The sequence below is a fragment of the Sturnus vulgaris genome, chromosome 2, assembly GCF_052056855.1.
Source record: "Sturnus vulgaris isolate bStuVul1 chromosome 2, bStuVul1.hap1, whole genome shotgun sequence".
Taxonomy (NCBI): Eukaryota; Metazoa; Chordata; class Aves; order Passeriformes; family Sturnidae; genus Sturnus; species Sturnus vulgaris.
The window spans coordinates 83,718,847-83,732,176 of record NC_142244.1 but is presented as its reverse complement, the minus strand read 5'-3'; the positions used below and the strand labels follow the sequence as shown (position 1 = coordinate 83,732,176).

The 13,330-nt window shown below is 38.5% G+C and overlaps 1 protein-coding gene and 1 long non-coding RNA gene across 2 annotated transcripts in view; one reads left to right on the top strand and one right to left on the bottom strand.

Annotated features, from left to right (window-relative positions):
• The window catches only part of LOC148224875 (uncharacterized), a 42,498-nt gene that overhangs the window by 26,989 nt on the left and 2,179 nt on the right, over positions 1 to 13,330 (bottom strand). The window lies entirely within an intron of this gene.
• ARGLU1 (arginine and glutamate rich 1) lies at positions 2,140 to 12,636 on the top strand. Its single transcript, XM_014873367.2, has 4 exons — positions 2,140 to 2,788; positions 6,741 to 6,966; positions 9,309 to 9,392; positions 10,615 to 12,636. The coding sequence occupies exons 1-4, from the start codon at positions 2,433 to 2,435 to the stop codon at positions 10,777 to 10,779; spliced, it is 831 nt and encodes a 276-aa protein (XP_014728853.1). The 5' UTR covers positions 2,140 to 2,432; the 3' UTR covers positions 10,780 to 12,636.

Below are 13,330 nucleotides of genomic sequence, written 5' to 3'. Positions count from 1 at the left end.
CCAAAAAAACCCAAAAAACAAAACAACAAAAAAAATCAAAACAAACTAGCAATCAAACAACTACCAAACTTTAAAGTAGAAAGAAATGATAGATAGAAATGTTATTCTACTATTTTTTCATCTATTAGCAATATTAGAAACGTTTTTAAAGAGCACAAGTGGCTTTTTCCTGAAGTACTAGAATTTAGTCCTCATAAATAACAAAATAAATAGACTAATGACCTTAAGCTATTACAGGTATTAAAAATCTTGTGTTCTTATTAATTTGGAAACTTTAAAAAATGAGATGGAAAAATGCAATAATGGATTGGGGAAAATTATTGCATTAATCTATATAATTCCTTAATTCTACACAGTATATCATAATTAATTGTTCTCACAAAATATCGCATATTACAGTTTATAGCTCTGATGAGTCAATATTACTAAATAGGAATAAAACAACAATAAATACAGGTCCAGGTTATAGTGACTTACCAAGGAGAAAATTCAGTTTATGAGAAATATTTTTAAAGCTCATTTATAGCTATAAATGACTGTAAAATAATCAATTCTGCTACTTCTTCCCTGCTGCATTTCAGGTCAAGTTTGTTACACTCACTATGATACATAGTACTAAAAAAAAAAAAAAAAAAAAAAAGATCCGTTTTTTATCCAGAACCTGATGCACTGTGTGAATTACACTTGTAGACAAGTTGCTGCAGGAAAAGTGCCAGCTAAAAACTCACCTACCCGGTCAGGGGCTAAAAGGTCTGATTATCAACTTCCTTAGTTACCTGTTGCATGAGCTTCCCCAGGGCTAGGGACAAACAATAGTGCCCAGGGCCTGTGGCACTGGAATTCCTGCCGTGCAGGTTTCACCATGTCCATTACTGGGCAATTACTTGCACAGTGACCTGTCAGAATTTTATTTATTTTTGGTACTACATAGACTGAACTTCAAAATCAGAAAGTCTTCCTTCGAGAAAAAGAAAGGCAAGTCAATCAAATGAATTAGAAGAAAATACCTTTTAATGAGATTTTTGTCCAGTGGCTAAAGGAATGTTTTGCAAGCTTAGTTAAAAGAACTTAGAAAAAGTGCAGACTTATTAAAAAAAAAAAAAAAAAAACAAAAAAAACCCCACACAACTTGTGAAAGATATCAAGGAGCTAAAATTGCGGCTCAAAGAAAAGAATGTTAACTATCTATAGATTGCACCAGTTTACTGAAATAAAGAATAACACCAGTTCCAAATTTTGTCATAGCATAAATGGCTAACGATTACATGGCAGAACTGGGATAAAAGCGTCCTACACAGATGCCTACAGAACCTCTGAGTTCATACTCTCTGCCTGACCTGGACACCACTGAGTTCACTCTCTCCTATGCCTACACACCTGTAGCTCACAATGGACAATAACGTCTTCAGGTAAATACATTTAAATACGACCAAGACAGCTCTTCCCTGTGCCACACTGGAGACACACTCTCAGAAAACAGACCCCTGGGCTTCTCCTTGGCCAGACCCACACAGCTGTATTGACATCCCCTCAGCTGGGTCCACGCTGGAACCAGGACTCATTACCTCTTTCTCATCTTTCTTTCTTTCTTTCATCTTTCCGGATTTAATTCTGCTCTTCCCTTTCTCTGACCCTTTATCCAAAACCCACTGCTATGTGCTTATACAGTAGGTCAGGGCTGGCACACTAATTTCTTTGCCAAGTGTGCAATTCACTGATAAAACTTTCTGGTTGTTTGCGACCCCTCTGACTTTCGTCGCTCCTTCTCACCAATGAGCATTTACGAATCTCAGGTGATTGTTTCCCTTTAAGAGTGGGTCTTCATAGAGGTGCAACAGAGGATTCAAGAACTCATTTTCACAATTTCATGGGGGCTCTAAGTGTTTTTCGCAACTTCCGTAACTTGCAGTGATAATTCCCTCTGTTCCCCATATCAAAACAAAATAAAAATAAAATAATCAATGTTTGAGAGCACTTTCAACTAAAGGAAACACAGCAACCTTCTCGGAGCCGACCCCTCGGCCGGCGCGCTCTCCACCACCGCTGCCGAGGGGCCCCCTCCGAGCGGCGCTCGCCATTGGCTGCCGAATATTGCCGAGTGCTCTCGTGCTCCTCCGGCTCGGCGCCGGAGGCGGTGGGGAGGGGAACGAACCGCTCGAGCACAGCGCGGTGCATTGTGGGGCGGGAGAGGAGAGTCACTGCTCAGCCAGGGCCGCCATCTTGGCTGCGTCCGGACTCGCTCCCGCTCCCGGGGCCTGTTCCTTCTCCTCGCAGAGCAAAGCGGTGGAAAGGGAGAAGACGAAGGGCCCGCCCGGGCGGTGCTGATGCGCGCAGAGCCTCCTCGCACCTCTCTGGGGCGCCGCTAGTAAAGGGGGCGGGGGTGGTCGAGCAGTCGCCGGCGCGGCCTCTCTCCTCTCCTCTCCTCTGCCGGGATGGGTCGGTCCCGCAGCCGGAGCTCGTCCCGCTCCAAGCACACCAAGAGCTCCAAGCACAACAAGAAGAACCGGAGCCGATCGCGGTCCCGCTCCCGAGAAAAGGAGCGGGCAAGGAAGCGCTCCAAGTCCCGGGAGAGCAAGCGGAACCGGCGCCGTGAGTCGCGCTCTCGCTCGCGCTCTAACACGGCCCCCTCCTCCCGGCGCGACCGGGACCGGGACCGCGACCGCGCCTCCTCCCCCCCCGACCGTATCGACATCTTCGGCCGCACGGTGAGCAAGCGCAGCAGCCTGGACGAGAAACAGAAGCGGGAGGAGGAGGAGAAAAAAGCGGAGTTCGAGCGGCAGCGGAAAATGTGAGCCCCGGGCCTGCGCTGGGGACGAGGGGGGTGATGAGGGATGGGGGAGGAAGGGAAGTGCTCGGTGCGTCTCTCTCCGCGCCTTCTTCCTGTGGGCTAGGGCCGCCTGCGGCCGGGTACAGGCGTTTGGGCCCTCGCTGAGGCCTGACTAGTGCCTGTTTTCCCGCCATCCGCCCCGTTCTCAAAGCCCAGCTCCTTCAGGTGCGTTAGGAGCCGCCCACTCGGAGTGCGAGCCCCCCGCACGCCTCCTCCCTCTCGGCTGGCTCTGCCCTCTTCCCATCCGCCGCCGCTGGTCTCTCCCTCCTGCGCTGCTCCTAAACTTCCCTGTGCGGCGGAGGCCTCGGCGCCCCTGAGGCTTTGTGCTACGCTGCCACACGCCCGCCCCTCCCCTCCGTGGCGTGGAGGTTGTTACGCGTCGAGCGGAGGCATCTGGAGTTGCTCGAGTGAAGGTTTCAAGAAACACTATGCAGCTGCTATATTAACATTGGGGGATTACTTTCTTGCCAAATGGGACAGTGATATCCGGTGACTTGTTTCATTTGAAACCTTGCCCTTTTTTCAGTTTATGTTATGGAGAGTATGGTTACTTATTAAGTCTGCAGATATAAATACTATTGTAATAAACGATGGGGTGCGTTAATATGTTTGGCAGCATCTGAAGTTAAAAAACAGACCTTTATGCAGCAGAAAGAAGAATTGTTTGTAATCAGGTGATTCTTTTTCTTTGGACACTACCCTTGCTCATTGGACCACCTAAAAAAGGCAGAAAAAGCACTTGTTTGTACATATGAAGCCAAGTGGTGCTGTTAAGTCTCAGGTGGAGGCTTACTTAAGCCATATCATTCTCAGGAAATAATAGTTGTTATTATCGGGCTTGGTGAGCCCAAGCTGTCACTTTCATTTCCATTTGAAGATAATCACCTTTGCTAAGTTCAGAGTTTTGACAGTCAAAAACTTCCACAGTAACACAAATATGAAAATTGACATTTTGACATACCGATCCTGGTTTTGTGGTTTAGAATTTTATTCAGTATTTAAATTATGAAAAATATTCTGTGCATATCTACAATGAAGAACTGGAATGTGCTTAAAAATTTGAGAATAGCATTAATAGTTTATTCTAGTACTTAGGAGCTGGTTTAGTTCAAGTATAAGTAAATTTTGTATGTAAGTTAGTTTTGAAATTTTAAAAAGCTCATGAAGTCTATATAGGAGGAATATGATATTTCAGCAATACTTGCTACAGAATAGTAGACATTTGAGGAAGAATCAATATTGGAAAAGATTGGGTATGGGATTTTGATACTTCTACAATACATTTTAAATTTTAAAAAGAAAAAGCAATAAAACAGAGTAGAAAAGTATGGTATTTTAGCAAGTCATCTGTAAATTGTGTTACGTATGTTAGTATAGATTCGTTTTAGATAAGGAAAGAAATACTTCCTTTCTGACTGAATAAATTAGTGGACAGTTCATAGGTTGGAACTGACTTTCTTCTTCTCATGTCTTGTTCAAATCTCAATACACAGCCTAACTTCAGCCCTTTCCTATAGTGCTCCTTTCCTTGCCTTCCAAGTAAGACTTTTGTCCCCTCAGAAATTCGGTAAAATATGAATAGTGTCTTTTCTGCAGATGTCATACAAGTGGTCTTTAAGAAGTAAATTATGGATCAAATAGTTTTTTTACATTAGTGACTTATTTGTTGCTCTGGAATCATAACTCAGTAGGCCAGGAAAATAATATAATAAAGTACTGTAAGTTCATGTGATTAAAAAAAAAAATAGTTGGTATACTGTAGAATAAATCACTGAGATTTATATCTGTGTTTATAATTTTATTTTCTTAATAAGATCTAAGCCGTTGTAATATTGCCTATAAGTCTAAGAATGCATTTGATTGGTTTAATTAAATTTTAATGGAGTTTGTTGGAGTGAAAGGAATGAAATGTGTGCAGGCACAGTGCTTAATTTGAGTGCATTGTCAATTGCTGAGGATATTTGAAAATCTATTTCAGACATGAGTGTCATGGTATTTTTGTAACTATGCGCTATCTTTATTCAGTTAGCTAACTTTTTTCTAGATTTCCTGATGCCAAACGTAAAGCTTTGATAGTTAAATAAAACATGAGAATATGAATTTAATGGCAGTTCTCTAGAACTCTAGCCTCTTAAGCAGTATTGGTTCAGGATGGTGAGAGTACTTGCTGCTGAATAAGAGAGAAGGGAAATCTTTTAAAATAAAATCATATTTAGTATATAAAGGGTGTTTAAACATTTTTCCACAAAGGGTTGTAGCTTGGCAGAGATACACTGACAGAGTGGGGTTGATGCATTTGTCTGGGAGTGGTATAGGTTTTTTGTTTGCTTTGGGGTTTTTTCTCTGAAAAAAAAAAAACCCTCAAGATATTTTGTGTCCGTTTTGGAAAAGTGAATTCTGGTCTGTTGTGTCCCCAGCTAAATTTGTTATCTCTTGAGGATTGTAAGACTAAAATTGGTCTTCTCTGGCCGAATGATTGCGTTGAGGATTCCAAAATTTTCTGCTGAAGGAGATCCACTTCAGTACACTTTTGAAAAGATGACACATGACATGGGGAAATTGGGAGCCTTTCACCTTTGTATTTCCCATGGTTACCTAGATAAGTAGTACATACTTCACATCTCCTATTGCATATATGCAAGTTGTTCCTTGGGTCATCTAAAAGTTGGTAAATTATGTATCTTTTTTTTTAATTAGTTGTTTTTCAAATAAGATGCATTAGGAAAGATTTTCCAAATGAGATAAGAAAATGCAAACATTCTGAAAATGACAAGATATTAAGATATTAGAACTGTAATTGTTCTTCTAAATCTTGGGTTTGTGTTGCTGACAGGCCAGAAGAAAAGTTTCATAAGATTGTTCTGTGCCTCATGGCATATTTAAAACAAAGGTTCAATATGAAGTTTAAAACCAAACGTCTTCTCCCTGAAGTCCATCATAATTCCAGATAAATAGTACTACATGAAGTACAGAGTATTCACTGTTGTTCATCCTTGGATATCTAATTTCCATGTTGTGATTACTGTCTGGAATTTTTTCTGTATTTGGTAATTAACCTGCAAATTTACCTAGTGTTTTTGTATCCTTTTTAATGCAAAGTTATAACAGTGCTCAGGCTAAGTGATAACACTGCTGCTAAACAAAAATAAAGACAAGATATTTGAAAATATTTCCAAAATTCTGAACAAGGAAAGCTACAGTTTGCAAGAATTTATATAGTGCTTGGTATAGATATAATTTACTTTGGATCATTGTGGTAGAAACAGAGTCCTGCAAGAAAAGATTTTTAGAGCTGAAGTTATTGAAATTTGTTAAGGTAAATGATTGGATAACTAGGTTACAGGTATAACTCCTAAAATTCTAGGTAAAATACTGAAATCACAAATTTTATTGCTTCTGTCTTCTGTTTTAAGATACTGGAGATAGTTTGGTGCTTCTAAGATGATGGCTTTAAGGCAAGATTTTACAGGGTATTACTGCTATATGTAGCTTAAAATTAAGACTATATAAACTCCTGAAGGGTGAATGGTGGTTAAAGTTGGTGGGCTTTGGATTTTTTGGAGTAGAGGGGCATGGTGTTGTAGTTGGTGGTTTGGTTTGGGTTTTCTTCTCTTCCCCCCCCCCCCCCCCCCCCAGTTTTGATAAAGAAGTGGTATGATAAGTTGTCTTCAATTTAGTCTGTTAGTATATAGAAAGATGCTAAATATGGAATGGTCCGAATGGATTCACTGTGAGAGGAACACTAATTGCCTGAATATTCACTTTCTTTAAATGTAGGGCAAAATATCCTTTAAATATATAGTCTATGTATAAAAGTTCTTCAGTAGCATAGCTGATGCTGCATGTTGAAGGAGGTTGTTTCCGTGCCAACATTATTGATTAAAAATGTAATCCTCATGTTTGCATTTTGCAGTCGTCAGCAAGAAATTGAAGAGAAACTCATAGAGGAAGAAACTGCTCGAAGGGTGGAAGAACTTGTAGCTAAACGTGTAGAAGAAGAGTTGGAGAAAAGAAAGGATGAGATTGAGCGAGAGGTGCTCCGCAGGGTGGAGGAGGCTAAGCGCATCATGGAAAAACAGTTGCTCGAAGAACTCGAGCGACAGCGACAAGCTGAACTTGCAGCACAAAAAGCCAGAGAGGTAACGCTCGGTCGTTTGGAAAGTAGAGACAGTCCATGGCAAAACTTTCAGTGTCGGTTTGTGCCTCCTGTTGGGTTCAGAAAGAGATGGAATACAGCAAATCTAATTCCCTTCTCATATAAACTTGCATTGCTGCGAAACTTAATTTCTAGCCTATTCAGAGGAGCTCACTGATATTTAAACAGTTACTCTCCTAAAACCTGAACAAGGATACTTGATTCTTAATGGAACTGACCTACATATTTCAGAATTGTTTGAAACTTTTGCCATGGCTGCAGGATTTAACAGCAGTCCTTTCATTTTGGGGAAGGGTTTTAAAAAATATGTAATTATGTATCCTTCATTTGTTTCATTTTGTTTACTTAGACTGTAAGAGGCTTTTGCCTTCAGCCAGGCAAAAAGCAGGGTCCAGCACTGCGCTGCAGTACCTGTCTTTAACAAATAGGTTTCTTATTCTTCATTTAAAATGAACATTTTCCTTGAGCATACATTGGACTAATTGTGGGACTTCGAGCATAAGCCCATCCACGTCTTCACGAAGGATCTCTGTCCAAATCATTATATCCATTTTTAATAACTACTAACAACTCCTTTTTTTCTCCCTAGAAGTTATAAAAGAGCAGGTTGCCCTTGTCTGAAGTCAAGCTGAACGTGTGACTTGGGTTTTTGGGGCCTTTTTTTGTTGTTTTGTTTTGTTTTTTAATCAGCAGCTGGAGCAGAAGCTGAAAATGTCTTTCTGTGAGACAGTAATTTGCTACTAAAGGCTTTGATGCCTGCCTGCACCAATCATTCCAGGATCCAGAAATTTCAAGACAAACTTCAAACTGTAGAGGAAATTTGTGCTAAATAGTCCTAAGTGTCAAATACTTTTTTCACTCTCTACGTCCTACACAGTTTATTTTAAATTAGTATTTTGATTGGCTTGTAAAAGGAGAGACAGTAGCAATGCAGCTTTCCCCTTCATACTAGAAGTGACTTGTCAGTCACATAGTATCAAATTAAATGGAAACAAATGGAATGCTGAGTTGTGATAAATATTAAAAAGAATAAATAAATTATACTTTTTTTGCAAATTCAGACTTTAATATCAAACAGTTCAAGTTGAATTTACATGTTCATAGTCAGCAAATTCTTCATATTTAGAGGTTTTCGTTTGATCAGATGGATGACTTGGTTTTTTTAAAAAAGTATTTTTGGTATCGTCGTCATGTGGAGAAGTCCCACCAGTTCCTTGTAATGCAGAATGAACCTCCATGCCTGGAGTGAAGTGTGCTAGCTAGTAGCTGGTTACTAGTCATAGTAAGAAGTTTTCATATGCTTGCTTTGTTCATATTAACTTTTTTTTCTTACACAGACACAAACCTCTGGCTAACTTTAAATCCTCCAAATACAAAAATAATTTGGATATATATTATGTGAACTGAAACAATTCAAAATTTTTCACGCAGTCTTCATATTTGAGTTGCATAACAGAGTTCCATAAAATTCACCAAGAAAACAACAATTACAAGGCTTTATTTCCTGATCTGCCTTCCCTGGACTCCTGAATTCGAAGTTCATACTGCAGACAGTTTCAGCTGTCTTAAAATTGTCAAAATACTGAATGTTAAGTCCATTCTCCCCATGAAAGAAGCCCATAGCTCCATGAAGTATGGATTACCATTTGTATTTTTCACTAACAGTAAATGTATTTTTCTTATTAATTGTTTGCCTTAGGAATGATTTACATATTTTTGTTCCTTCTTACCATAAACATCTGCATTCCTCAGCTCAGCCTTCCTTGTATGTTGTTTCTTTATAAATGGTTGAGCTGCTGATGCAGGTATTGCCAAGCTAACAGTACAAATCATTTTAAAGAGGAAGCTGGCGCGTATGGCAGCCGAGGAGCACACTCTGCAGGACACTGGACAAGACAGTAAATATTCAACTTTTAATGCTGATTAAAGGAGTATAGGTAAAGAATACGTAGGTATACTTAATTGGTGAGACAAACTATTCACTTTATTTATATTTTCTATATTACTTTTTAATTTGGTAAATACTATCCAGTTTTTGTAGTTGTCCTTGTTGATTTGTGTGATATTAAAATTCTAGTAATAAATTGTCAGGATTCTATGATTAGGGAGGGTTTAGTTGGTTGCTGTTTGGACTGGGCGGGATGATTTAAATTGAGTGCTAGAAACCAGTTTTAGTGGCTGCACAGTTTACCGTTGTGAGGCAAAATAGGTGGCTGTAAAGCTGCCACTTTAAGTCAGTTCACAAAAGAATTCTGAGAAAGATTAGTGAACATGCAGAAATGACTATTTTACTTTACTAACATCTTGCCCTGTCCTCCCCTTTAGGAAGAAGAGCGTGCAAAGCGTGAGGAACTAGAGCGAATACTAGAAGAGAATAATCGAAAAATTGCAGAAGCACAAGCTAAACTGGTATGTGAAGGTGTAGTTAACTGTTCTGTAGGTGTCTGCCAGATTTGCAACACAATTAAAATAAACGAATCGACCTTTTCTTGAGTTTAACGTGCATATTGCTGGTTCCCTCAGTAACATTGCTCTCTCTCACCTGAGCATAAAAAAACAGATCCTTAGCAATAACACTAGGCTGGTAAAATAGTTTGGATGCAATTAATTTAGAAGGGAGATGGCTGCCTTCAGAATTTAAAAACTACGTTTTAACTATCTCCTGTGGAGGGTTGAAGTAAGTTTGCAAACATGTTCAGCTTTGTGTGACTAATTCTGTTTTGTTGAGTGGGACAAGTACAAACTAGATTTGATTCTAATATAATGTTGATGTAGAAGTGCTGAAAGGGACTTTCAGCATAAGCTTAAGATATGTAAGCTAGGAAAGTCTAACTTATGTTGGTCTCCAAGCCTTAAGTCAGGTGCTTGCCACATGAAAACATTCAATATGATTTAGCTGATTCTAATCAATTGATGATAAGACAAACTAAGCTGCTTCTAAATCCTGATGGAACTCTGTCAGTTTCAATTGCCCAAGTAATTACACCTTCTTCATATAAAAATGAGGCTTCTTAAATCTTTTTGCTTGAACTACATCTGCTGTAGATTTCTTTGTTTGACCCTTTTCTCAACCTCTTATGGTGGAAACAGGACAAATGGAAAATTTAAAGTATTGACTGATGTAATGAACTAAATAAGCACCTTAAAAAGACCACTGGGAGAGCTGTAAGAACCATAGGTCAATCTAAGGATTGACTAGTTGCAAATCAAGTGAAGATGGTTTTGAATTAGGAGGGGTTTTTAGATGGGTTTTGGATCAGGGAGACCTCGGCTTGAAGGTGTGTGACTTGATTAAGTGTGTATGTTACTTCAGCTTGCACGTGACAAGTGTTGGGACAATTTCTGTACATATGTAATGTGTTGTTTGCAAAGCAATGCTGAAAAATATTGCATGTAAGCATTCCATATTTTGATACATTAGCTGTAGAAAGTGCTCTGTGTTTCTTCTAAACTCAATTCAAATGACCGTTTTATAAATGGTTTCACTGAAACCAGCTATGGCACCTAGCTCAGGCAGAACTGCCTACATACTTATGCAGGATTCAACCTGTTTGGAAGTTAATATGGACTTGTAAATTGCTTTTATGACTACAAAATATGCTGGCCTAAATTTTACCGTTTTCCTATATAGGCTGAAGAACAATTGAAAATTGTTGAAGAACAAAGAAAGATTCATGAGGAGAGGATGAAACTAGAACAAGAGAGACAGCGTCAGCAAAAGGAAGAGCAAAAAATTATCCTGGGCAAAGGAAAGTCTAGGCCAAAACTGTCCTTCTCCCTAAAAAGCCAGGATTAAATTTCAACTCTGAACTCTTAAAAGGAAAAAAAAGAAACAAACAAAAAACAACACAAAAAGGAAAACAAAAACTTTGTATGGTAGCTTCATGTTGAAGTGTTTTTTGTTTTTTTTTTTTCTTTCTCTCAGATTTTTTTTGTCTTTTTTGAAAGTTGGAAAGTTAGCTTGTTCTAATAGGGGCTGTGCTCTGCAATTCTTATTTTTTTTAAACTTCCATTAAGTTAAATCCTTATCAGATCATCATTGCCTTTTAGAGGGTAATCTGTTTTCATCAATTTTGTTTCTGTACTGGTGGTTGAAAGCAACTCATGTCACTTTATGAACTGTGGATGATCTGATAAGGTTTTACTGACTTACTCATCAGAGTTTGACTCTGATAATTGACAGAACTTTTTACTGGGTATTGCTGACTTTTAATGTTTTTATTTTAAAGTCAGTAAATACATGAGTAAATTGCCATAGTATTACTGGACCTCTGTGGTTTATTGTTAAATCAGTGTCCTATGATACTGTCCCGTTGTTGCGCTTGATGTTCCTGATACAGGTAAGGAAATAGTTTGTCATTTCTGCTATGAATACATAGAGAGAGTTCAGTATTGTCTCTGTTAGATTTGTTTTTATTACATTGACAGCATTCAACCAGCGTTCCCCGTTGTGTAAATAAACCAATTTGCTGAATAAAGTGAAAGTCTTAAATTCACATGTTTAAGTAAATTTTTTTAGTACACTTCTATAAACAGCTATAAGAGTGACAATTCACATTATTAAATTCAAGACTATAGTGATATTTTTTTAAATTTTGCTTTAAACTATTGTGGCTTCTACTTATAATGCAAAATCACACACAGTAAAAAATCCCTGCAGTTGTGAATGTTATTGATGGCTGCTGCTGTTTTTATGAATGTTGGTTTTATTCTGACAGAGACTTATTTCAGCTGTAGTATCATGTTTAAATGGCTGTTTGGCTTACTGCACCCAGACCAATACTTCCGGTATCTAAACCCTTTCAGTTCACCTCATAATATAATATATTGTATAAGTTAAGGTCATTACCATATAATGAATCTGATGGATCCTAAAGGATTTAAAAATGGAAGTTTTTTCTCCCAAAGGACTGGACTGGCTAGTATATTTGAACTGAAAAACAGAAAGTGAGATTCTGTCTAAATGTATTATTTTAGCCAGAAAGCAACTGTTATACAGATCTTGAATAATATCCATTTATATATACAGGTTTTATTTTGAAAAATGAAACTACAGATTGAAAACTATATATATAAAGTCCCCCTTTTTGTACGTAATTCCTCTACCAAAACCTAGATTACTATTGCTTGTCCAGTTCTAAAACTTTCTTTTTCCTGTCAGCGTGCAACATCTGTAGTAATCATAAAATGAAAGTTACTAGTAGTTGCCTGAGCATTTGAATGTCACTGGACAAAGTTGGAAATAATTCCTGATCTTCCCAAAGGGTCTGTTTCTGTAGATTTAGCAAACTAAATGTGGGAGCGAGTTGAATGCGCCACTGAAAGCAGTATTCAACGAGCTTTGTATGAAATGGGGGCTTGGGGGCAGACTGATGTGTATCGCTTTGTCCAGTATGTCAAGAAAATGTGAAGATGGTAAAATACCTACACTATTACTGTACTTAAATTTGTCTATATATTGTATGACAAAAGAAGGTTGAAAGTTGCTTAATGCATAAAAACAAAAGCTGAAGCCAAATAAATCATGTACATGACCTGTTGGCAGGAGCAGGCTGTATTTAAAGATCAACTGATACCTGTATTTCTAAAACAGAAAACATGCCCTGTTCCCTTATGAGAAACAAGCTATTAAAAAGTCAATACTCAAAACAGACCTATGCAGTTTTGTTTCCTCTTCTAAAAGCAAGAAGCTAAGTAATCATACATGCAGCTGTGGTATCAAGCATTTTGTTCTGCATCACATAATTTGCTGCTAAAGAGCAACATTTGTTCTCTGCATTTAACATTGTGTAGGCTTAGATGTTACCTGGTTATTTTCAGTTCCACCTCTAGGACTATCTTGTGGACAAAATGCCATTCCTAATGAGATTTCCCTTCTGCCATTCCACATTTCACTATCTGTCTCTTTCTTCTGCCCTCAAAAAAAAAAAAAAAAAAAAAAAAAGGAAAAGCAGCTAGGTCTTTGGTTTGGTTTAGTTTGGTTTGATTTCCTCTGATGGGGTAGGAGTTCAGTTGGTGGAATCTGCTGTCTCTTTGCTGTCCTAAGGCATTCTTCTCTATGTCTTAAATCTTTGTAGATCTGGGATGGGTGAATGCTACAGTCACATTGCTGTAGGGTTTTCTTTTTAAAATTATTGTGGACTTCAGAGATACTGTTGATTTCTAGAAAAATAAAGGTGCATATAGTTTGGAAAGGGGAAAAGTTGACATTTGATGGTAAGAACTTGGGATATTCTTGTCCCATAGGACTTCATACCCATTTAACGCAAAGTATGCAGGAACATAGACTGACATGTAGTGTTTAAACCATGAGCTCCCTGCATGTGTCTGCATAGAGAAAATTATGT